Below are 26,100 nucleotides of genomic sequence, written 5' to 3'. Positions count from 1 at the left end.
CGCTTGTGCACAAAACGTAAGTAGTTTTTTTAAAAATAAAATGTACTAGATGGCTTTGTCTAAAACAAGATTAATACAGAATATTATTGATTCATCAATAAAAAGGCAGCAAACAAAGAAAAAACTGATTTACATAACTGAAAATTGTATATGAAATACAACTTTCTATTGCTTTTAGGATGACTTCTTAGCCACCTTGAAGACTGTTAATCTAAAGTTGTAACTTCTTATTGATACTCTTAAATCTTTCAGCACTGAATTAGTTGACAGAAAAATAGAAGACTTCTTTTTGTACTTTGAGAATAAACTCCGAAATTTGTCTGAAGAAGAATTCATTGCTCAGGTAAGATTCTTGTCTAATTTACATGGTGCATTGAATTGAGGTGGTGCTGATTTAGAATGCATAGAATATCTGGGAATCAGGGTGGTTGCCAACAAAACATGTGATTTCGTGGCCCAGGCTGCATCATTTTGGAGCATAGGCGTTTTCCTTGTACTACCTAGCTCAATCAATCAACCTTTACTTACAGTCAACAGACCACAGCATATTGAATATACACATATTAAAACATATTAATAAAATGAGAGATACAAAATCATTAAGAAAAGAGCAGTAAAATTGTTTCCACAAAGTTTATGATCACCCAATCATAAGTGGTCTGGTGAGGATGACCAGGTTCAAGAATTTAACCACTTGCTCTGTACTTAACTTGTTGGTACCCTGGAGTAGGATCATCATAAGGCAGTGGTTCCCAATTAGCTACGTACTGCGGACACCTTGTTTTTCAAATGCCAAGCCATGGACCCCCTACTTTTGAAAATTTTGTTATCTCTATGGTAGTTACCTGTACGAAGCAATTTTTTGGGAGAAAATAAGGGGTAGCCCCTAATAAGCAAAGGATTTTAGGTATACTAAAAAACAGACCATAAAATTTGTGTATTACCATGCAAAAATGGCAATGATTTCGTTAGGAATATAAAGAAGAATTTAATTTTACTAATGTCTAGTTTACAATTGAACAAATTATGACATGTCTAGCAACTACTAAACCTAAATGTGATGGGAGAAATGATGCCTGAACAATCCCTTCCACGTCCGGTTCAATATTTCCTACTTTTAATCTCAAATCTGGATCAACATCGAGCCGATTTCTATGCTTGTTCTTCATATAACAAAATGTCAAAAATGTTTGTTCACAAAGATATGTGGAACAAAAGGGAACTAGATGTTTCAAAGCTTTTTCACCTAACTTCTTATAATCAGGAAAAACCTTCACCCAGAATTGGTCCAGTCTATATTCTTTGAAAAATGATTTCAACGAACCATCACAAGTCACGTCAATAAGTGCATCTTCCTCTTCCGCAGATGGAGTTGTTAGTTGTACATCACCACATTCAAAAGGATTCCTTACCCATGAGTTTTCAGGATTAGGTGCAGGGAAGTAACCTCTGAAGCTAGTCGCTAAATCACGTAGGTGCTTTCGCGCATGACGGAACATGGGAGATGGCATATTTTCTTTTATTAAAATGCAGACCTTGCAGAGCTAATATGAGAATGGTGCCACGGACCCCCTGCGTGGGTTACATGGACCCCCTGGGGTCCGCAGACCACCAATTGGGAACCACTGTCCTAAGGGTCTCTCAATAGAGCGGCCAGGGGAAAACTGTATGATAGGATATATTAGGTCTTTTCTGGCCTCTTGATAGTAACTACAATGAAACAGAATATATAAGGTGGACTCCACCTCAATGTTGTTATAGGGGCAGCATCTGTTATTCACTGGAGCTTTCTGATTTCTAAAAGTTTGGCAGGGAGAACATTAAACCTTGCCAAGGAGAATGCCTTCCTATATTTAGAAATAGTTACCTAGCTCAATATTGGCCATGGCTAGACCTACTGGGTCTAGCGCGACAGAGGGAGGAGGATCTCACAATATGGTTATTGTGAGAGCTCCCCCTCTGTCTACACACGGTGCGCAGCATCCCAGGAGGAAGAGGACATCGCGCCCGCCATTTTGTTTCTGTTTTTAAAGGAGAAGCACACGAGCACTCGAGTACAAAAGGTAAGGTTTTTTTGTTTTAAAACAATTTCCCCACTCTCCCCACTCCACCTCTGAGTGTCCCTGCTCCTCACGGTTACTTGCGAGGAGCCGGGACAACCCATGACGCTCAGCCACATGTTCCACAGTCTTGGGATCATCCCGAGACTGCAGAAAAAGCTGGTTAAAAGGGTAGGGCAATCCCAGGCCAAGAGAGGGATCTTCCCTCCCTGCTCCCGGGATCCCCTGTGTATCATGTGAATGCACAGGGGTGATCCCCCGGGATATCACCCCGTCTAGCCATGCCCATTGTCTACACTGACTGACAATGGCTCTCCAAGGTTTCAGGAAGGGGTCTTTCCTAGTAAGGCCTATAATTTATCATATTATCTAGAATGACGGGAAGAAATCCTAATCCATTGTCATTGTGATAGAATCTGAGGGAGGAAGGACTGGTGCAGCATATGAGGGTGAAACACCCCAAATGTATCTGTGTGAGGACCTGGGTTGAGTCATACACAAGGCCTTCTCTGTAGTGGCACCCACCATCTGGAAAACCCTCCTTCATGTAGTTCAGGAGTTGAGACATGTAGCATCCTTTAAAAACCTCCTGAAAATACATCTTTTCACCCAGGCTTTCCTGGGTTTATTTTGTTTTTATGTGATATTTTTAAACTTTTAAAGCCTTTTATCGTGTTTTGATCTGCTGTGTTACATACTTTTAATTGTGAACTAACTGCCCAGAGAGCCATTTGGGCAGCATAAAAAAATTATTAATAAATAAATACTACCTTTTCATGGGGAGGAATTCTCCTGCCACATAGCCTCAAGGACCTTTGCACAGGAGCAGTTATCAAATTGTATCAAATCTCTTCATAAAGAACCCCCTAATGTCATTCCACGTACTCAGTGATGAATGGGAGTGAAATATCATCATGTCATAATTTTGTTGTGTGCTGTTAATCTCTGCTTATCCACAAAAACGTTTGGAAGGAAGATTTTGTCCTTTTCCCATAAACAGAGATTGTCCTATGAGAGCAGTAAGGAACAGTGTGTCTTTTCAGGTCTCTGCTCTAATAAAGCTTAAGCAAACTGATGACTCCCATCTTGGTGAAGAGGTGGACAGGAACTGGAATGAAGTGCTTACCCAGCAGTACTTGTTCGACAGACTTGCCCGAGAGGTAGTCAGTTCAAAACATAAATGATTTTATTCTCTTGATAATTGTTTGTTACATCTGAGTCTGGTCCACAAATGACCTAAAATGGAAGATGGAGACCAAAGCCATTTGTGTCTATTGCCATTATGGGACAGAGGCCATAGCTAGACCTAAGGTTTATCCCTGGATTGTCCAGGGGTCAAACCTGTTCATCTTGGTGACACACAGGTGATCCAGTGCTCAGGCAGGGGTGAACCCTGGATGATCCCAGGATAAACCTTAGGTCTAGCTGTGGCCTGAGTTGAGTTAGATTTAAGTGTTCTTCTGTAAGTGATTTGCTACATGGAGAGGACATGGTAAAATAGAAAGATCTGAGATCTAAGGCCTTAGCTAAACCTACAGTTTATCCTGGGGTCGTCCCTGCCTGCTCGCAGGATATTCTGTGTGTCATTTACATGAACAGGGATGACCCCGGGACGATCCTGGGATAAACCTTAGGTCTAAGGTTTCCTGAATCCTACAAGCCTAAGTTTCCCGAATCATGCTCTTGCAGAAAAATAAACACACACACACACACAGAGATGTGGCTCTTCATAAATGAAAATGAATGGCTTGTTTTCCACATGAATATTATCTCAGTGTAGGTCGTGGGTGAGTTAGCTGAAGTGTTCAAGATCTCAAAGTATGCATGCTGGAGAAAAATCCCTTAAATATGATCAACCGTGTCAGATATTTTTCTTGCTTGGGCTCTGTGAGATTAAACATCTACTGTAGTCTTCCTCTTTTCTCTTGCCTGAGACTGGGAAAGCCATTCTGGAACATGCTCGTTCTCCCCACTATGTTCTTTTCTTTGTTGTTAGATACCACAGATATGCAACATGGAGACGGGGGTATCAGTCAACCAGGTGTATTAATTGGCTTGTCTATTAACATGATTATATTGTATGGCAAGTGTACAAGTTTACAGGAACTGTTGCACCAGGCAGGGGAACAGGGGAGGGGATCCCTCTAATAGGAACATTTATGTATAGCACAGCCCTATTATTTCTGAAGAATTGTTAAGACATCTCGACTAATTGTTTTACTTGGAGGTATTCCCAAGTAAGCATGCATAGCATTACAACCTAAGATACACGATGAAGTGTAAGGTGATTCAAGGGATATGATTCAAGTTGGTGGGCGGGAATTCTCAGAAGACATTTTTTTTTCTGAAAAAAATGTCCAAGTTCTTTGTTTTTCTCACACTCCCAGAAAAAGGCCACTTTGCAGAATGTTCTCCAAATATTCTTCACAGTTGCTGTTGTTTAGCATCCACTACTTCCCCTCCACCTTACCCTGGAATGATATTAGGGCTGGAGCATTGTAGAAAATGCAAAATGGGGGCCAGACTACCAAGACAGTTATCAAAGAATCATAGAATAGCAGAGTTGGAAGGGGCTTACAAGGCCATCGAGTCCAACCCCCTGCTCAATGCAGGAATCCACCCTAAAGCATCCCTGACAGATGGTTGTCCAGCTGCCTCCTGAATGACTCTAGTGTGGGAGAGCCCACAACCTCCCTAGGTAGCTGATTCCACCATCGCACTGCTCTAACAGTTAGGAAGTTTTTCCTGATGTCCAGCCGGAATCTGGCTTCCTTTAACTTGAGCCCGTTATTCCGTGTCCTGCACTCTGGGAGGATTGAGAAGAGATCCTGGCCCTCCTCTGTGTGACAACCTTTTAAGTATTTGAAGAGTGCTATCATGTCTCCCCTCAATCTTCTCTTCTCCAGGCTAAACATGCCCAGTTCTTTCAGTCTCTCTTCATAGGGCTTTGTTTCTAGACCTCTGATCATCCTGGTTGCCCTCTTCTGAACACGCTCCAGCTTGTCTGCGTCCTTCTTGAATTGTGGAGCCCAGAACTGGACGCAATACTCTAGATGAGGCCTAACCAGGGCCGAATAGAGAGGAACCAGTACCTCACGTGATTTGGAAGCTATACTTCTATTAATGCAGCCCAAAATAGCATTTGCCTTTCTTGCAGCCATATCTCACTGTTGGCTCATATTCAGCTTGTGATCTACAACAATTCCAAGATCTTTCTCGTTTGTAGTATTGCTGAGCCAAGTGTCCCCCATCTTGTAACTGTGCAATATCATTACTGCCACTTGCAAATACGGGGAAGTGGGGGGGGAGGAGAAGCTGTGCTATTGCCTCAGCTAATGGTGAGCCCCACTCATGAGAAAGTGTTCTTCCCCTGGAGAAGTTGGGTGAATTGGTCCCCCACATTTTCTCTGCCTACAAATAGGGTGGAGAATTTTGAGAGGCCATTTGCACACAGTCTAGAAGAAACAATGAAAGAATGGATGTAATGGCAACTTACAATGGTGCTAATTCACAATTCTCACGCACCTAATCCTCCTTTTAAGGAGAGACCTGTATTGCATTTTAGATGTACAGAATTCATTCTCACATGTTGTGTTTATTTAATTTATACCTTGCCTTTCTATAAAAAAAAGAGTAGAAGTCAAGGCAGCTTACAAAAATAGATGTAAGTAATAAAACACATTAAAATACAATAAAAACATAACAATTGCAGAATAAAAACAGTATTCAAACCAACAGATCCACTTACTGTTGAAAGGCCTTCTTGAACAAAGTGTTCATTGCCTGCTGCCAGAAGGTTAGCAGAGAGGGAGTGGACCTAGCCTCCCTTGGGAGGGAGTTCCACAGCCTGGGTTCGGCTACCAAAGAGGCCCCCTCTCACATTGCCACCAAACGTGCCTCTTGATGGTGACGGTCTCAAAAACAGGGCCTCTCAGGAAGATCTTTCGGGCCAAGAAGGCTTGTAGGTGACCTCATGGATGGTGAAATGACAGTGGGGAGGGGAGAGGCAGGGATATACAGGATACCATGGGCTCTCTGTTGCCCGCCCCACTCCACCACCAGTAAATGAGCTGGATGGGCTCAGGGCCCCATCTATCTGCTTTGTTTTTTGAGGAGGAATAGGAGGCAAAATAGCTTTTGTTGTTCCTCCTTCTCTGCTTGCAAGAGCCCAGCAAGGCATAGGATTTCAGAGGCTTCCAACCAATGGGCAGCTGTCCCTCGAGATTACACCCTTAGTTAGTTTTTGTAACAGATATGTCACCTTTGAGTATTTTTTGCTATCAGTTATATCATTTATAAAAATAAAATAAAATGGGTATTTAAGTAACAAAAACCCAGGCTGCATCTACACCAAGCAGGATATTGCACTATGAAAGCAGTATGAAAAAGGTATATAAAAAGCAGGAGCCACACCAAGCAGGATATAGCACTATGAAAGCGGTATGTGGTATGTGTTAATGGGCCCCAAAAGTTGTCAGTGCACTTCAATACCGCTATAAAGCAGTAGTTTGGCTCCTGCCTTTTATACACCACTGTCGTACTGCTTCCATAGTGCAATATCCTGCTTGGTGTAGATTTGGCTTAAGACAAGCACAGTCAATATAAACCATCAGCAAAAGCAAGCCAAGACAGCAAAGAGTAACAAAACTAAAAAAGAAAAAGAAAAGTTAACTTTCAAGGGCAAGAATGTAGTGAGTGAACACTATTTAGTCTCTTGCAGTAAAAGCAAAGATTCTTGTGGTACCTGAAAGGCTAATAGATTTATTATGGTATTAGCTTTTGCGGAATAGAACTCCAACTTCTCTTTTTTTCCCTTTTACACCCAACTGCATATATACAGTTGTGTCAACTGGAGATTAACTTCATGCATCTAATGGAATTGACTGTAGCCAATGAAAATTTATGCCATAATAAGTTTGTTAGCCACAAAACACTTTGCTTTTGTTTTTCAAAGGCAGGCATTAGGATAAAAATCTGTTAATTTATATCTTTAAGTGTGCATATTAATACTGGAAGATTCTAAGAAACTCTTTGTGGTTTATAGATTGTAGCACTGAAGAGTCTTTCTAGATTCCATTTACTTGACTGGTTCCTAGCATCCAGAGGCAAGCACAGAAGAATTTTGAGCACCCATGTGAGTATATCTGAAATTAAAGTTCTCTCTCTCTCTCTCTCTCTCTCTCTCTCTCTCTCTCTTATATAGATAAGCATGATTGTATGAGTGTTGGTGGGGGATTCATTCTGTGAATACAAAGAAGCATCCATTGAAACTCTTATTTGTTAAATGATAAGGCCTGTAATTTCTAGGGATAAGGAAAAATGTATTTGGTTCCGATTTGATTTGATTGATTGATTTACAATATTTATATACTACTCCCCATCCAAGAATTTCAGAGTGGTAAACAAATAGAATAAAAGAATAAAAACAGAATAAAACACATTAAAATTACATTTTAAAGGAAATAAAGTAAAAACATGGTCCACCATTCAGAGAAAGTTTCCTGGAACAACATTTTCAGGAGGAACCGAAAGGTGCCTGCCTGACCTCCAAAGGCAGGGAATTCCATAGGAAGGGGGCCACCACACTGAAGGCTCTTCTCCTGGTTTTAATACAAACTTAACTATTTTCCACTTTGGGACCAATAACAAAACCAAACATCAGTTATACTACAAAACGGATACTTCTCCAAATTTTGCAATGAAGTTATCCAATAAAATATGTGTATAAAAATGTGTATATTAGGGGACAGTGCACCCAAAACGCACATCTTCAGGAAAATAACATTAAAATGTATTATATTGCTTGCAAAAATATTAGGCAAAATTTTGTACAAAAATACATTATTAGGAGAAAGGCACACACAAAAATGCATACAAACTTTCCTGCAAACTGTTTGGAGTAATTCTCAAAGTTTAAGACAGACTGAATTTAAGATTGGAAAAAATGGGAAACTGAGAGAAACTGAAATTGGCAGATTCATCCATCTCTAGTAATTTCAGGCTATTAAAAAAATCCTGTCTTTTTAGCTTTTGATCTCTGGTGTGGTAACTTGGAACAGGAGTACAAGATGTGGAAGAGAACAGGAAGTGTGCATCACTCGTGCTTCCTGTTCTCCATATGTTTTGTAACTTCCCCTGAGGTAAGATTTGTAAGCTGCACCTGTATGAGGGGTACATACGGGCTACATGAAGGTGGAGAATTTAGAAGAACAGGGACTCCAACTCATCCAGCAAAAAAAATAAAAAAACCCACCACTAATTGTCACCAACCACACACACAAAAATCAAATTCAATTAAAATTCCATGCCACCTTACTCAAAATCCGTATGATTAGAGCTGTTCAACACTGATTCGGTTGTTTTCCATATTTAATATTTATTGATTGATTGATATGCCCTTTGATCATGTGATCACATTTAGGAAACACTCCTTAATTTTAAAACAGGAAGATCTCCCAATTTCAGGCTCTTCCGCCTTTGTGTCTGGTTTGACCCATACCCACAAAAAGAATGTGATCTTGAATTTTGTGGAATAATGACTTGAGGCTCATCTACACCAAGCAGGATATAGCACTATGAAAGTAGTATGAAAGCGGTATATAAAAGGCAGGAGCTAGACCAAGCAGGACATAGCACTATGAAAGCGGTATTTGGTATGTGTCAATGGGCCCCAACAGTTGTCAGTGCACTTCAATACCGCTATAAAGCAGTAGTGTGGCTCCTGCCTTTTATATACCGTTTTCATACTGCTTTCATAGTGGAATATCCTGCTTGGTGTAGATGAGCTCCTAAAGGCAGGCAGGCTGGCAAGTGGAAGACGGCCTACATTTAAAGCGGGAGTGAGAAACTGCTAACCCATAAGCCAGAAGCATACCCACACAGCAATTAGGCATACAAAAAACATCCTAATTACAGTGGAGGGATTTTTAGGGACTGGCAGCTGGAGAGGAAAGGGCTCACACCCAGATTCTGCAATTCCACAGAACATTGCTTTCCTCCAGAGCTATCAAGCTTAGGAAAACAGGACCCATTCACACAACTCAAATGCGAGCCTTTTTCTTTGCCTACCTGATGTGGGGGATTTGTGGTGGGGAGGGAAGGAAGAAAGAGAGAACTAAAGGGAGAAGAGGGACAGGGAGGGTTTGGCACTGCAGAGCTGTTCGCCATCTTAAGTGAGATCTGATGCATTTATCTCTAAATTGACCCATCCATGCCAGCTTGTTCTATGTTGATTGAATTTGCACATCTGTTGATAGGAAGTTAGACAGAAAAGTCATAATGAAAGGAGCTGTGGTTGCAGGAAATTAGAGAGTTTACATGTTTAGAATTCAGGTGTTTGCTGACTTCTCGGGTAACCAATTGGCCTTTGGATTTTCAGGTGGTTGGATATGGTAAACAGGAAGGGGACTTGGAAGTCACACATACCACCACCGCTCAAAAATCTTTGTTTGCCCAAACACCTGAACTAACATTTTTACCTTCTTCTCCTCTGTTGAATTTCCCCGCTATTATGGACATCCAAGCTTTCACCTCAACTCTTAACATTCTTCCTTACCACAAGATACTAAAATAAACTTTCATCAGCTTTACTCTCAGGCTTGTTGATGTGTCATTTTTTCATGGTATTGTACTCACTGGCAAATCCAAAGAGCCCAAAGCAGATAACATTGTCCAAGACAGGCAGCTGGTCAGGTTCTAGAGCAAGCAGACAAAAATCAGAGAGACCAAAGGATCCAAAGGCAAGTGAAGTGGGCCACAAGGAGGCAGGTAGTCAAGTCCCAGAAGGCAACAGAAATAAGGTCACATGAATCCGCACAACTATTCTAACTGAGAAATTGCTCGGAGTGAGGAGGCAAACCTGAGGTAATGTTAGCAATGGCCAACATTGGCTCCCTGGATCACCTGACTCACCTTCCTGCCACTATCAGGGAGACACGGTAGAGACTCAAGGTCCAGCCATTTCCTCCATCCTCAAGCTGATCTGATGGAATAAAGAGTAAAGTGACTAAACCTGACTGCTGGATTTCCTGGTTTAAGCTTGTTGGATACTTACAATTTAATCAAAAAGGGCTTCTCTGCATTGGGCTTTTATCCTGCACCTTCTGCTTCTGGATTCTTTGCGGGATTAAGATGGCTTCTTTACATGTGCTTACACATGCTGCTTCTTTTTTTAGACATTCCTCACTCTGCAAATTCTATATGTGTAATTACACAGCCACTAAATGTCACTATAATGTAGTTGCATTCTGGATATTTATTTAACAGCCATTGGAGCGCTTTAAAACATGATTAAAATTTATTACTGCATTTTCCCTGTTAAGACAAAAAGCCAGGATAAAGGTTATAAAGCACAGCAGAGGCCCTGGGGGTTGACAACATCATATAAAGGACTTACAAACTTCCATGAGTGACCAATCACGAGTGCACGATAAAAGCTTTGTGTAGAGAAGCCCAAAGCCTTAATTTATTGCAGAACTATGGAATTTCAGTGAGCAATTATTAATGCTCATCTTTGCACACCAACACAGGTGCCTTTAAAAATGATTCAACAATCCTACAGATATCTGAGAAGAAATGACAAAAAAGTATGTTCCTGTGCCATAAACTGTATTTCAAAAAGAACGTATTTCTACCAAGTGCTCACATAGCTTGATAGAAGTTTACAATTTAAATCACTTTTTCTCCAGGTTCCAGCTCCTTCCCCCCACCCCCCACCAATTTAATATTACTACTTAAGGACTGATAAGAATATTGCATATTTCCATTCCAAGTTAAACCCAATTATTCTCATACAGCATAACAATAATGATGTCACTTAGCCTTATGTGAAAATAAATCATATTGGTCTGGATCCAAAGAGCAACTTTAAACATACTCAAGACTGATGAGGAGAAGGGAGACACTTTTTTAAAAAAAAAACAGCCCCCCCAATAACATACCACATGCTTTTTGGGGGGTAAGTCCCCTCAGATTCAGAAAATATGGGATGAGGAGACTGGTATTATTGAAACACAATTTCAACATGTCCTTGGGTACATGGAGCATATTTCTCCATAATTTTGTATACCTCTATCATGTCTCCCCTGGACATCATATATATATATATATATATATATATATATATATATATATATATATATAGTTTTGAGAGCAACATTTTGCTGCTTTTATTGAGCCTGCTGTTATTAGAAAAGCCATTTTTGTCCCGACCATAAAGTAATGGCCTCAGAGCACGTTAGGAGCATGGCTGCCATTTACCACAGTGGCCAAAAGCATTTTAAAAAGAAAAGAAAGAAAAGGGTAAGGAGGACATCTCTTCTCCCTGACATTAAACATTAACCCTCCCACTCCTGAAACGTTTCTGATTTTTTCCAACCCACCAAGGATTGTGGAGATTATTTTCACCCTTTTGGATTCCTTTCCAAGCCCTGCAAATTTGCCCCAAATTTGGAACATTTGTCCCAGAACTAATTAAAGGGCAACCTAAATAAAAACATTTTTTTTACCCTATATGGGGGGGGGGGGAGAGAGAGAGAGGGAATCTGGCAGATTTCCACTGAGAAGAAGTATGCATGGATGAGAATTTTGCAGTTTGGTTTTTATAAGAATTTACTGAAATTTGCAAAGTTTTTCTCCATATTTGTGCCAGAAAGTTGAGATTTAAACATTTGAATGCCGGAGAAAGTGAAACTAACGGATACGTCCATTCAGGCTCAGGGCTTTTAGTGCTGAGATCTGAAAGGTCTGAGTTAAAATCCCTGTGCATTTTCAACTGTGCTAGTGCTTAAGTAGGGTTGCTACCTCTTTCTCCTAGTGGGCTCCCCATCTTTGACAACTACACAGCTGGCAAGCACAGCATGGTCCTCTCCATGCTGAGAGTGTGGTACCTATTGAATTTGACTGGTGTAGATGGTCAAGAATTTCATTTAAGTTCATTTTTAGGAAGAGTTTACCAGAATTTTCAAAGTTCTTCATATTCAGGAGAGAAAGAACTTGAGATCTGAAAAATCCAAATGCAGGAGAAAGTCAACCTTGTCCCAGCCTAGAGAAAATGTTCTACAGTTGCAATGCTGCAACTGAGAAGGTTCTCTCTTGTTGACATATGATGTCAACATATGAATTTAAGGCCAATTTCAAAAGCCAAGGCAAGATCACATGGAAGACAGTGGTGCCATCCCTAAACTCTGACTACCACAGCCAGTGTTTCAAACCACTAATTTCCAAACTGAGAACCAAAACACACAGATGCAGCAACAAAGACATGAATTATGGTCTCCTGCGAGCTCAAGGTAATTCACAACATAAGAGTTGGTCCATTGCTTCTCCAGATGCTTCATTGCTTTGGCATTGGCTCTTTCTAATCAGCTGTTATGGGGCTGCATGATTTTGCCATTTTTCTGCATTGGATCATTCAATCACTCCTGATAGAAAAATACAGAGAATTACTGGCTCTCAGGGGATGTATGCCCAGAATAGTGACCCTTGAAGATGTGTGTAGTGGGCTCCTCTGAGAGGCCACATAATTCCCATTTATTAATTTGTGGTTCGATTCAAACTTAATCATACTTATAGACCCATTGAAATCAATGGGACTTAAATATGAGGAACTTAACTTCCATTGGGCAGTATCCAATGATGTCATTCAACAAATTCAAAAGATAGTATCCTATAGGGGTGTTGCACATGTGGCCAGCCCCACTGGGCTACGGTCCACGCATGCCCAGCCCCACCAGTCCAGATCTGAGCACAGCTACTCTACTGATGCATGTGAAAACACTGGTTTCTGGAAGGGGCAGAAACCAGCATTTTCATGTGCATCAGGGCTTTCCCCCAGAAACACTATATAGCAGCTGTGTTGTGGTAAGAGCCGCTTGCGGATCTACGCTGATGGGGCTGGCCACATACACACTTCTCCGAATGGATATTACCCAAATACCACTAATGGAGCTCCATCAAATCTTTCAATAGCACAAGTGCGCTATTGCACACTGTGGTATCCAAACGCAGACTGGTGGAGCACACCTGAAAGGGGTTGCACAACTTCTTGTGCAGGCAGCCACACAAGCAAAACTCTATTTGAATTTTTATTTTGTGCATAATTCGGAACCACTATTATTTCCACTAGTGCAACCTCATTTGCACTAGCGGAATAACACAGTTGGAGACTGCCCATTAATTCCAATGGGTCTCACCTAAGTATGATTAAGTCTGGATCCAAGCCTTAAAGTATTTATATGCCAACTTTAAGGGTTTGTAGCCCTCTCAAGGCACTTTGCTCCCAAAAAGTATAATAAAACAAGTAAAATACAGAAGTAATAACCATCCACATTTAAAACCAGCAATAAAAAATAATAAAGACACCAATCTTTTTATATTTTTAATCCATCTGAAAAATCTGGACTAATTTCAAATGGATCAGACAAAAGCAGATCTGAACAACTAGGTCTACAAAACCTGTTAAAAAATGAGGGTGCTAAACAAATACTCCATGGGAGGAAGTTTCATAGTTGATGGGAGCCACCACTGAAAAGGCCCTGTCAGTTGTGCTCAGCTGTTTGATAGACTGCCTACTTAATCACCACCAAAGTGAGCAACCAGCAGTAGTGGCAGTGAAGAAGATGAGGGCCCAGGCACTCTCTCTCTCTCTCTCTCTCTCTCACACACACACACACACACACACACCTCTGGAGGCACCATTGTCTGAGAACCAATGCTCCAAATGGTAGGGTGACCATATTTGAGAAACCAAAAAAGAGGACACCTAGTGTGTGTGTGGGGAAGCAGCTTTCTGAGTCCTGCAGAAAGTACGTTATTATTCCCCCACCACCTTAAAGAACCTGATTGGAGTGGAGGAGGGGAAAGGATTTCATTCTGCACCACCACCATCCACTCCAATTGGGGCCTTTTCTATAATGTCCACGAATGACCCACTTTCCCCTTTAAGACCTCAATTGGAGCTCGGGGTGGGGGAATGATGTGCCTCAAGAAAGCATGTCATTCCCTCCTGCCATGCTAATGACAGCCTTAAAGGGGAAGGTATGTCATTCCAGGACATTATTGAAAATTATAGAAAATCCCCCCTGACACCATGGAAAGAACAAAAACCAGGACAAATCCAGGGAAATCCTGACAGTTGGTCACCCTACCAAATGGTGATGTGCCACCTGTATTTTAAGCGACAGCGCTCAACAGATCCAGCACCCAGAACTGCTTAAACTAAGTTGACAAAACTATGATGTAGCAAAAAGAGGGGGGGAAAGGATTCCTTGCATGAACCATGACCACATGTGTACTTTGGAAGAAATCTGCCCGAACCCCCTTTTTTCCCCCAAACCTTAATTTCAAGTCAGCTTAGCTAAATAATGAGAAAGACAAATATTTGGTTGAACACAAAGCCGGTCCTTTAGCTCGGTGAGAAATAATCCCTAAAAGGGTAAAATTTCAATTTTAAGTAACCCCACTAATAAATCCTCCCCATCTTTTTGTGGCAAAGGAATTATTTGCACTAGGCTGTAACACATTCAATGGTCTGAGCAGCCATTGCTTTGCTTGTAACACAAGCTATCACATTAGCACCACATTCCTCCAATTTGGTGAGGCATTCCACTGCGGACTTAGCACTCACTTGATCTGATTAGTCCTCTGCTCTTTCGGTGAGATGGTTTCACTATTTCTGAAAGCAGCACAAAGTCGGCCACTAAAAGCTGAACCCTTGTTTTCTTTAGCACTCTTGTATGCCTTGATCTCCATGCTGAGCTGCAGAAGCTAAAAGCTGTGTCTGTTTCTTTCTTCTTATCTCCCTCACACACATCAACCAAAGCATATATATATGACCCACTGTGGCCAAGTCCTCAGACTCCTTTATCTTTCCTTCCTCAATCTCAGAGTTCCCTTTCCTTCTTATGCTTACAGTGTAGGGGATCAAGTATTCAAGTATACATATAGTAGAATGCTCAGCAATGGTGTGATGAGAGTTGAACCTTGAGGCTGAGGTCCAGGGACCCACAGCTCAGAAGGGCCCTGAAGGACCACCCAGAGAGCAGCAGCAGCAAACAGGCCAGGGATCAACACCCTGGCTGGTATGAGCATAGGATGCCCACTAGGCCTGACACTCTTTGACATAGCATACTTTCTTCTCCCTATTTATTTTCAACATTTACAGTAATATATACTGTTCCATTTCTAAACAGATTCCAGAGTAGTGAACAATAAATGGTAAAATGAATAAAATGCCATATTTTAAAAATGTTGTTGTGGTTGTTTTAAAACAACAGAATACCAATTAAAAACTGTGGCTGGTCAATCATGGAAGACGTCTTAAAATAAAGATGTTTTCAGGAGGCACCAAAAGCAACACAATGTCGGTGCCTGCTTGGGCTCCAGAGCAGGGAATTCCATTGAAAGGGGGCCACAACACCAAAAGCTCTTCTCTGGGTGGACTCCAATCAGGCTAGAGGTCCATAGGTCTACCAGGAGCATGCCACTGGATGACCTCAGAGACTGGGCAGGTTGATAAGGAAGAAGGTAATCCAGTCTTGAGGTTACTAGTTCCTGTACCACTATGGACAAGCTATTCCTGTCCAGGAGAGGCTGTAGCTGGCAAAGTAGTCGAAGCTGGTGAAAGACCACTTGGGCCTCCAGTGACAGTGATGGATCTAGGAATCCCCCGGACTACAGCCCTGATCTTTCAAAGGGCATGTGATCCCATCCAGAACAGCCAATGAGCCTATTTCTCAGACATGGGAACCATCAGCTATAGTTAGTTGGTGGTCATCCAGGCATGTACATAGTTACAAATGCTCATTGCATTGTTATTTTACTTTTAATGCCTATTATCCTCTACAACAAAATGGTGCTTATTCCCAAGTAAATATGTTTAGCAACAGTACAGAAGCAAATCTTCCTTTATTCCCATAGTTGAAAATGTGAAATTGCATGTGTTCAGGGTCTTCTTCTTCTTCTTCTTCTTCTTCTTCTTCTTCTTCTTCTTCTTCTTCTTCTTCTTCTTCTTCTTCTTCTTCTTCTTCTTCCAGACTACCCAAACAGTTTCTTGTTTTATTCACTACATTTATATCCTGCCTTTTTTCCTCCTCAAAGAACCCAAGGTGTGATACATAATCCTCCTCCTCTCCATTTTATCCTCACAACAACAAGTCTGTGAGGTAGGTTGGGCTGAGAGTCTGTGACTGTCCCAAAGTCACCGAGAGAGTTTCCACCTGGGTCTCCCAACTCCCAGTCCAACACTCTAGACACTACACCACACTGGTTCTCAGGAATGTGGCAGCAAGTGGCTCCAGGTTTTGAAGGGCCCTTGGGTAAGACACCCTCTATGTCCCTCTTCCCTTGGTGAGTCTACCTTCTAACTGCCATGGTCACCAGCTGCTGTTGTACCTCATCCTCTTTCTCACCATTGCTACCACTTGCTTGCTTGACAGCCAGACAGCCAGTAAGCAACTAGGCAGGGGCATCTATTGTTCCTCCTTTGTACCACCACCATTGTCTGGGCCAGAGTGAGAGGCAGGTGAACAAACAGATTGCAATGGTAAGAGTAGCACATTCAGGCAGCTCTTGTAAGTGTGCCCCTGCTAAGGTGTGGGCCTTTCACAGGTACCTGACCATGCCTACCTTTGATGCTGGTGGCCTTGCCTTTATCAAACCACAATGAATCCAGTGATTCCATAAGACCCTGGTACATCTCTCAGTCCTCTGGACTGCACTATGTTTGCTCAAGAAAACCTCTTCATAATTTGAACCCTTTCCCACCAAAGCACTACAATAAAAGCATTAATATCACAGTGTGGGCCATAACCTAGTGAAATGTGCATATAACAGACCAACCTACTAGAATGGATTTCTGACACTCATTTGATAAATAACCCATGAGTTTACCTCTTCTGTGTCCTAATTGATACAGTAAACTTGCTCCACGGGGCATTAAATCAATCGTGCTTGCACTTTATTAAATTCATTTGTCATTTGCTGTCACTCTCCTGCGGTTTAAAACATCATGTGAATTTGTACTGCCTCCTATTCTGCCCCATCATATTTATCTACTGGAAATACAGCTGTGTGTTAGTCCACTTCTGTTATTCATTGTTATTTACAAAGCACCCTTGGACAGAGGACTCTATTCACAAATTTATTCAATCTGGGAACAGTGTCTAGATGATGGGATGTGGGGCCCGTATGAATCAGGTAAACACGCATACATTTCTACAACAGACTCAGTGATCCATCTAAAAAAAGGGGCATAAGGATTCTGGATCAGGCCTATGACGCACACAAATGTATATGCATAACACCAATCCAGGCACATTGTGTCATATTTGCAGTAGCATGCAGGCCTACAAACCAATGTATCTATACATACAGTGTTCCTAAAAATTGATAAATATGTGAACTAGCTCAATATTTAGTCACCCATCTATTGAAATTTATTTATTTATTGCATTTATATCCCGCCTTTTTACTCCAAGAAACCCAAGGTGGCGTACATAATCCTCCTCCTCTCCATGTTATCCTCACAACAACAACCCTGTGAGGTAGGTTGGGCTGAGAGTCTGTGACTGGCCCAAAGTCACCCAGTGGGTTTCCATGGCCGAGTGGGGACTAGAACCCGGGTATCCAGACTCCCAGTCCAACACTGTACCCACTACACCACACTGGCTCAATAGGCCTTAAGTTAGGCATGACTAACAAGTCCCATTAATTTCAATGGGTCTAATCTAAGTATGACTAAATCTGGATCCAACTTAGTGGGCCTGTTCAGACAACATGCTAAGCCATGGTTAGGCCCCTAACACTTTTGCAGCAAATGGTTAGTGAACATGTTTAAACCATGGTTATGTAGCCACCATGGTTAAGAATAGTTCACTCAACATGCTAAGTCATGGTTCACAAGACATGCTAAGCCATAATGTTTAACTCAAAATGCTTAACCACCGTGGCTTAGTGTGTCTTCTGAACAGGGTCATCATTTTTTTTTCTTCTTCTGAGGCCTTAGCTAGACCAGGCTATATCGCAGGGCGAACCCCGGGATTGTCCCTGTGCGTCCACATGATGCACAGGGGATCCTGGGATCAGGGAGGGATCATCCCTCCCTCACCCTGGAATATAGCCCTCCCCTTTGGGCCTGCTTTTTCCAAGGTCCTGGGCTGAACCCGAGATTGCAGAACGTCTGGCCCGTTTCCACGGCTTGACCCCACTCTGCGCGATTACTCACGCGGAGCCGGGAGCCACGCACAGGGCACAGCGCTCGTCAGGAGTGCTACTCCCATTGGGGTTGGGGGGGAGCTGGGAAATGAAATGAAATTTTAAAAAGCACCTACCTTCAGTGCACGAGCGTTCGTGCTCTCCTCTCCCTTTAAAAATAAAAAAATGGCGGGCATGACACCTCTCTTCCTGAGGTTGCCATGCCTTACGTGTAAACGGGGGCGAGATCTCACATTAATCCCAACGAGAGGTCTCCCCTCCTCACCTCTGGAACAAAAGATAGGTCTAGCTAAGGCCTGAGACTCACTAAATGGGTTAAATCACAATCTGGGAGTTAAGGTTGCTTTCTGAATAACAGTCATGGGTGCACTGTCAGAAGTGAAGATATGTGGGGTGGGGGGAATTAGAGTTCAGTCACACCACACAATAAAACTTGACTGTGGCATTGCCCTTGCCATAGTAATAGGTAGAGTTTCTGCAGTGTGCATTACTTGTTGTAGAAATTCATTCATGCTAGAACGTTCTGCAGTATCTATATAAAGTTGTGCCTCAGGCACTTTTGTTTCAGGTCTATTGGATGCCACAACATCGCCTTAACAAAGGTTTGTCTAACTAGGCTAATTGTTGGAAGTATCATACAGCTAATGCTTCTCTAGTTCATGTGTTCTGGAAATGCCTAATAGTTGCCTCCTTTTGGGAAGAAGTCATCAGATGGATAAACTTTGTATTGGAAAGCTCTTTAACACATTCTTATATATATGCTCTCTTAAATTATGTACCTACTTCTTGGAATGTAACGCCTGGTCAGCGTAAATGGGTTTTTCATGCCCTCTTGACTGCTAAAAGAATGATTCTTAAACACTGGAAAAAAATAAAAGGTCACCACCATTCAGTGGATTGAACCCCTAACAACACTAGCATCATTTGAAAGATTGGTATGTAGGCACCATTCATGAAGGGACTTATATTTGGATTTACTGAAGTTTATGTGTAATGATTCCTTTTTCCTTCTTCTTTTTTAGAATGTTGTAATATTTGAAACTGAGGCTTTTAAAGTATGTAGTTATATTTGTATTTTTATTGTTTTGTTTTGTTGAAACTTACAATAAAAAATAATTTAAAAAATCAACTTATGGCTTGGCGACATTTAATTCTTCTCCTGTATACTCATAGGTATTACATAAAAAGTTCATTGGGATGTACTCCCAAATCAGTGTATGTAGGTTTTCAGCCTTACTCGATATTGTAGTTAGCAGCAGGAAATATTTCTCTCTGGGCAGAGAATAAAGGTGGAACATTGACGGTCAATTACATTTTATGAATGCATGAAAAGTGATGACAGCAGTAGTGGTCGGGTTCAGACTGTAGTCTCCTTCCCACACTTGTGATTGCTCTTCTGTACATTATTGTTGGATTGCCTCTCCATAAAGCATGGACTTGTATTCCAGATAGCAATTTATCTTTATTAAAGTTAAATTAGATAAAATTACAGATGAAATTATCAGGTATAAAGAGGGACAAGTCCTGTTGAAAAAGAATCAACATGGCTTCCTCAAAGATACGTCCTTTCTCACTAACATTTTAGGGTTCTTTTGAGTGTGTCAGTAAACATGTGGGCAGGGATGATCCAATAGACATTGTTTATTTGGACTTTCAAGACTTTTGACAAAGCCTCTCAACAAAAACTCCTGTGCAAATTTAGCAGTTTGGTCAAGGAATAGAAATCAGAGAGATGGTATAAATGGTAAAGTCTCACAATGGTGGGATGTAAACAGAGTGGCCCCCTAAGGTTCTGTATTGGAACCAGTGCCTTTTAACTTATTCATAAGTGATCTGGAATTAGGAGTGAGCAGTGAAGTGGCCACATTTGCTGACAGCACCATGTTATTTAGGGTGGTTAAAACAAAAAAAACTACAGTGAAGACCTTTAAAAGGATTTCTCCAAACTGGGGAAATAGGCCTTAAAATGGCAAATATACTTCAATGTAGACATGGTTAAATGTATAAACATTGGGGCAAAAAATCCTTAATCCACTGACTGGGTCTGTGGGTTGTGGATGCATTTGTGAAAATGTCGACCTAGGGTATGGCTAGAGGAAGAGGGTGGAGAGCAATGATCTCGTGATTTTATGATTGCGAGATCATTGCCCTCATCTACACATGGCGTGTGACGTCCCAGGAGGAAGAGGACGTCGCACCCAACGTTTTGTTTGTTTGTTTTCATCGGAGAAGAGCGTGCAAGTGCTCCTGCACAAAAGGTAGGTCTTTTCTTATTAAAAAATGTTTTTCCACTCCCAACACCCCACCCCACCTCACCCCACCCCCACCCCTGATGGGCATGGAGCTCCTGAGGAGCTCCGTGCCCCATGCTCAGGCCCCAGCTCCTCGCAGTTACTCGCAAGGAGCCGGGACAAACTGTGATTCCCAGCCTCACGTCCCGCGGTCTCAGAATCATCCCGAGACTGCAGGAAAAGAGGGGGAAATGGGTAGGGCGATCTCTCGGAGAAAGGGAGGGATCATCCCTCCCTGCTCCCGGAATCCCCTGTGCATCATCCTCTAGTGTACAGTTGCTGTGAACACTGGCAAGTTCCATTTTGGGGATTGGTAGGTGGGAATTGATAGGAGTGGGGACTGCCAATATATGAGAGAGAGAGAGAGAGCTGTATGGTAGGGGTGTGCACGGACCCCCCGCTCCGCTTCACTTGCAGATCCGCCATTTTTCGGAGCGGGTCGCTCCGCCCCGCCCCCGCTCCGCCCACTTCCGCTCCGCTCCGCCCGGAGCTCCGGATCGGATCCGGAGCTCCGTTTTTGCCCCCCCATAGGCTTGCATTGAAAGCTAAAAAAGTAAACAACTTTTTTTCCGTTGAAGTTAGAAACCTCACGTTTGGCACCATGACACCTCATGGGCGTATACACACACACGCCAAGTTTCAAGGCAATCCCATCATCCCCTGATTTTTGGCGAATTTTTGAAAATCGGGCACCCCATTCACACCCCTTGGGATAGCTCCGTCAATTTGCATGTTACAAACCTCAAACTCGGCACCAGGGCAGCTTATCCATGTGTCCACATGCACGCCAAGTTGCAAGCAAATCCCATCATCCCCTGATTTTTGGCGCGGCTCTACCCTCTAACGCACCTCCCATAACCCTAATTCACACCCCTTTAGATAGCTCCGTCAATTTGCACGTTAGAAACCTCAAACTCAGCACCATGATAGCTTATCCACGTGTCCACATGCACGCCAAGTTTCAAGGCAATCCCATCATCCCCTGATTTTTGGGGAATTTATGAAAATCGGGCACCCCATTCACACCCCTTGGGATAGCTCCGTCAATTTGCATGTTAGAAACCTCAAACTCGGCACCAGGAGAGCTTATCCATGTGTCCACATGCACGCCAAGTTGCAAGCAAATCCCATCATCCCCTGATTTTTGGCATGGCTTAACTCACCCCAAATTGTCCCATTCTACAACTACGTCAATTTGCACGTTAGAAACCTCAAACTCAGCACCATGATAGCTTATCCACGTGTCCACATGCACGCCAAGTTTCAAGGCAATCCCATCATCCCCTGATTTTTGGGGAATTTATGAAAATCGGGCACCCCATTCACACCCCTTGGGATAGCTCCGTCAATTTGCATGTTAGAAACCTCAAACTCGGCACCAGGAGAGCTTATCCATGTGTCCACATGCACGCCAAGTTGCAAGCAAATCCCATCATCCCCTGATTTTTGGCGCGGCTTAAACTTTTTAACTCACCCCAAATCAAGTCCCATTCTACAACTACGTCAATTTGCACGTTAGAAACCTATCCTTTGGTCCCATGACAGCTTACCCATGTGTCCCCATGGACACCAAGTTTCAAGGCAATCCCATCATCCCCTGATGTTAGGGGAACTTTTGAAATTTGAACACTCCAGTATGTCAGGGATTTAAAGTTGCAATTGCAGACAGCTCAATGGGGCCAGTTCCAAGGCAATCCCAACATGCCACGAGATAACCCTAAATCTTCTGGCACATTTGAAAAAGGGATTATTGAATTTGATAAAGTCTAAGTGAGCGCAGGAAGGACTTCTCCCCTTAGTCAAAGCAAGACACATACACCATCGCTGCAAGGCGGGAAGGGGAGAATTATTATTATTATTATTATTTATTTATATAGCACCATCAATGGAAAGCAGGCAGGCAGCATGCATTGTAGTGCCGCAAGGATGGCTTGAGCACTAACGCATAGCAAACCAACCCATAAGTGGGCGCAAAGTGAGGCAAAGATGGCTGGTTGTTTCTTTCTAAGCCAGCAGTTACGCCTTGAGGGGCACAGAGGAGGACGATTGGGAGCAAACCAGGCACCAGGCGGGCAGAGAGGCAGGCAGAGTAGGCGAGGAGTCAGTCCTGGCAGATGCCCCACCACAGCAGCACCCCGGGGGAGGCGGGCAGGCAGGCAGGCAGGCTGCGGGCATTTCTGGGGGCACAAGGAAGTGATGGCTGGTTTCTAAGCCAGCATTGCAGTTAGTCACGCATTGCAAACGCAAACCATCCCAGCGAGTCGGTCACCGAGGAGGACAGGCTAGCAGAGGGGCAGGCAGAGTGACATGTCATAGATCTAGTATTGGGGAGGAGTCAGTCCCGGCAGATGCCCCAACACAGTAGCACCCTGGGTGGGCATTGGAAAACGCCATCTTGTGGGTCAATACTTCCCCCACCCCATGTCCTGCAGGGTTGCCTGCCTAACCCTTGTGGGGATGGGAGATGGAGAGCTTAGAGTGGCAGTGCCAGCAGCAGCCTTCGGCTTTCCCCTGGAACCAGTCGCCTTGCCCGCCTCTTTCCCCAGCAAGATCGCCTGGTGCTGCCTATGAAGATGCATCTTCATGCTGCTGGTTCCATAATGCCCTGTCGATGAACCCCTGCTTAGGCTGAGTTTGCAGTGGCGACAGACAGCAAAGCGGGGATCCGCTCCCAACTCAAAGTGGTCCCACACGATGCTTGTCTTTCGTTTCTGTGGTGACACCACCAATTGCCCGCCTGAGCTCTCTGGTGTTGCCACAGAAACAGGGGTGTGGGATGAGACTGGGGAGAGAGCCTCGGCCTGCTGCTGCTCCTCCTCAGCCCCCACATCCTGGAGGCCCACCGCCTCCTCCTCCTCCCCCCCCTCCACTGTGCTGAGGACCTCGTCTAGGTCCATCAGCGGGCTCGTGGGCTGAAAGGAGAATGAAGGAGTTGGGGATACTCCTCCTCCTCTAATGGCACTGCTGCCACGTGCCTCTTGCAAACGGGCACTTTTCCCATTCCCACCCTCAAAAAGAGAACGCCGGGCACAAGTTGCAGAAGAGAGTGGCTCTGCCTGCTGCTTGTCCTGCTTCTGTTTTGGAGCAGTCAGCCAAGGAGTTGCCCGTTTGAGTTTCACAGGAGGAGAGGAAGCCCTGCTGGCAGACTGAGCCTTGCTGCTTTCAGCACGCCTGCTTTCTCTTTTCATGATGACTAACAAAATATTAATACTACTAATACTATGTATAAGGTACTACTAAGAATATGTATAAGAAGAATATAATATGTTTAAATGTAGGGAAATGGGACAAGAACAATAAAATATACTACTACTAATATGTATGAGAATATACTACTAAGAATATCTACAAGAATATAATAATATGTTTTAGAATATTACTAATAAATGTAGGGAAATGGGACAAGAAATGGGACAACCACTACTATAAGAAGAACAAAATATGAATACTACTACTAATATGTATGAGAATGTATACTAATAGACTACTAAGACTATGTCAAAGAATATAATAATAATATGTTTAAGAATAGGGAAATGGTGTGCGTATGCTTTCCCCAAAATGCTCAATCTGTGGCTGCCTGTTGAACTTGACAAAAGCAGCCCACTCCGTCGAAGTTACACAGAGAAGAAAAAGAGAATCCAATTTTTTTGGTATATTTGGTATATAGAAGATAGAAGGAAACACAATCAGGATTTAAGAGAGGGGAGGGGGAAAAAGAACCAACCACTACTATAAGAAGAACAAAATATGAATACTAATATAATATGTATGAGAATATATACTAATGGACTATGTGAAAGAATATAATAAAATATGTTTAAGAATATAAATGTAGGGAAATGGGACAAAAAGTGTGTGTATGCTTTCAAAAGAAAGCTTTCACAAAAGCAGAACAGTCAGGCTTTAATACAGGGAAGGGGGGGGGCAACCAACCCAACCACACACTCCAAAATTCAAAAATAAAGTTTATATTAAATCAAAGTAAGGGGAAAACACAGGGCAAACTAAGCTACAAGTCAGAAAGAAGCAAACAAACACACACACGCGCCAAACTAAACCTATATTAAATTAATCTATCTCCAAAGCAGGAGCACTAGCTAAGTAAGTGTTCCCTCCACGAACGCCAACCCACAAAGAGACACAAAACAGAAAGTTCTCAGGGTGGGTCTGCCTTAGTCCCCCCTCCAACGCTGGGATTGGAGGAGGATGCTTTCTGAGGAGATGAATTCTCATCAGGATTGGGAGTTGAATGTGCCTGTCATCGCTTCCAAAAAAATAATAATAATAAAAAAAAAAAACCCAAACCCCGATTTTTAAAAAAATATTGCACGTGAACCACAGCACGCAGAAAGTTGAGAGTGGTCTCAAAATGACCCCCATCCACGACTCTCTGTGCACAAGAATTTTCAGAACGATAGCTTAAACCCCCCCCCAGTTATCCCCGATTCTTTCCCTCAATGCAATCCTATGGGCGAAAAGCCGAAACGGAGCCCCGCGGTTGACCCTATTTTTAAAAAACTTCTAGCCCGCGACCCGTACGATGCAGAAAGTTGAGAGTGGTCTCAAAATGACCCCCATCCACGACTCTCTGTGCACAAGAATTTTCAGAACGATAGCTTAAACCCCCCCCCAGTTATCCCCGATTCTTTCCCTCAATGCAATCCTATGGGCGAAAAGCCGAAACGCAGTTTGAGCCCCGCGGTTGACCCGATTTTTAAAAAAATATTGCACGTGAACCACAGCACGCAGAGAGGTGAGAGTGGTCTCAAAATGACCCCCATCCACGACTCTCTGTGCACAAGAATTTCCAGAACGATAGCTTCAAAAACAACGTAGTTATGCGCGATTATTTGCCGCAATGCAATCCTATGGCGAAATGTTTTCAAGATGGCGACCGGAGCGCTCCGACTGAACTCGGAGCTCCGAAAAATGGTCGCTTCTCTTCGCCTTGCTTCTAGGGGGTCCGCGGTCCGCTCCTACTCCGCCTCTGGGTAAGGCGGAGCAGGCCAATCCGCTACTGCTTCTACGCTCCTAATCGGAGCGGAGCACATCCCTACTGTATGGTGTGATCACATTTGGAAAACGTACCAAAAAAACTGAAACAAAATGCTCACCCAGCTGCACCAGTCAAATTCAATACCTACAGCTATGCCCAGCTTGGAGAGGACAACAATGCACCAGCCTGGCCTGTAGCTATTAAAGTTGAGGAGCCTGTCAATAAGAGGTGGCAACCCTAATTAAGCACTAGCATGGGCCTAATCTACGCCAAGCAGGATATTGCACTATGAAAGCAGTATGAAAGCAGTATATAAAAGGCAGGAGCCACACCAGGCAGTATATAGCAGTATACGGTACGTGTCAATGGGCCCCAACAGTTGTCAGTGCACTTCAATACCGCTATAAAGCAGTAGTGTGGCGCCTGCCTTTTATATACCGCTTTCATAGTGCAATATCCTGCTTGGTGTAGATAAGGCCATGGTTGAATACACCGAGATTCAAATCCAGGTCTTTAAGAGCTAACACTCAAAGCCCCG

General features: G+C 43.0%; 1 protein-coding gene across 2 annotated transcripts in view; it reads left to right on the top strand.

Moving 5' to 3' along the window:
* LOC134401796 (nardilysin-like) overlaps nucleotides 1–9,633 on the top strand; it is a 51,268-nt gene extending 41,635 nt beyond the window's left edge. For both annotated transcript variants that reach the window (XM_063131049.1, XM_063131048.1), the window contains 4 exons: nucleotides 253–343; nucleotides 3,104–3,220; nucleotides 7,105–7,194; nucleotides 9,439–9,633. In XM_063131049.1, the coding sequence (XP_062987119.1) occupies nucleotides 253–343; nucleotides 3,104–3,220; nucleotides 7,105–7,194; nucleotides 9,439–9,633 (493 nt within the window). The remainder of the gene's footprint in view (nucleotides 1–252; nucleotides 344–3,103; nucleotides 3,221–7,104; nucleotides 7,195–9,438) is intronic.
* The last annotated feature ends 16,467 nt before the right edge of the window (nucleotides 9,634–26,100 follow it).

Source organism: Elgaria multicarinata, chromosome 7 (assembly GCF_023053635.1).
Source record: "Elgaria multicarinata webbii isolate HBS135686 ecotype San Diego chromosome 7, rElgMul1.1.pri, whole genome shotgun sequence".
Lineage (NCBI taxonomy): Eukaryota > Metazoa > Chordata > Lepidosauria > Squamata > Anguidae > Elgaria > Elgaria multicarinata.
This window is presented reverse-complemented; position numbering and strand designations above follow the sequence as displayed.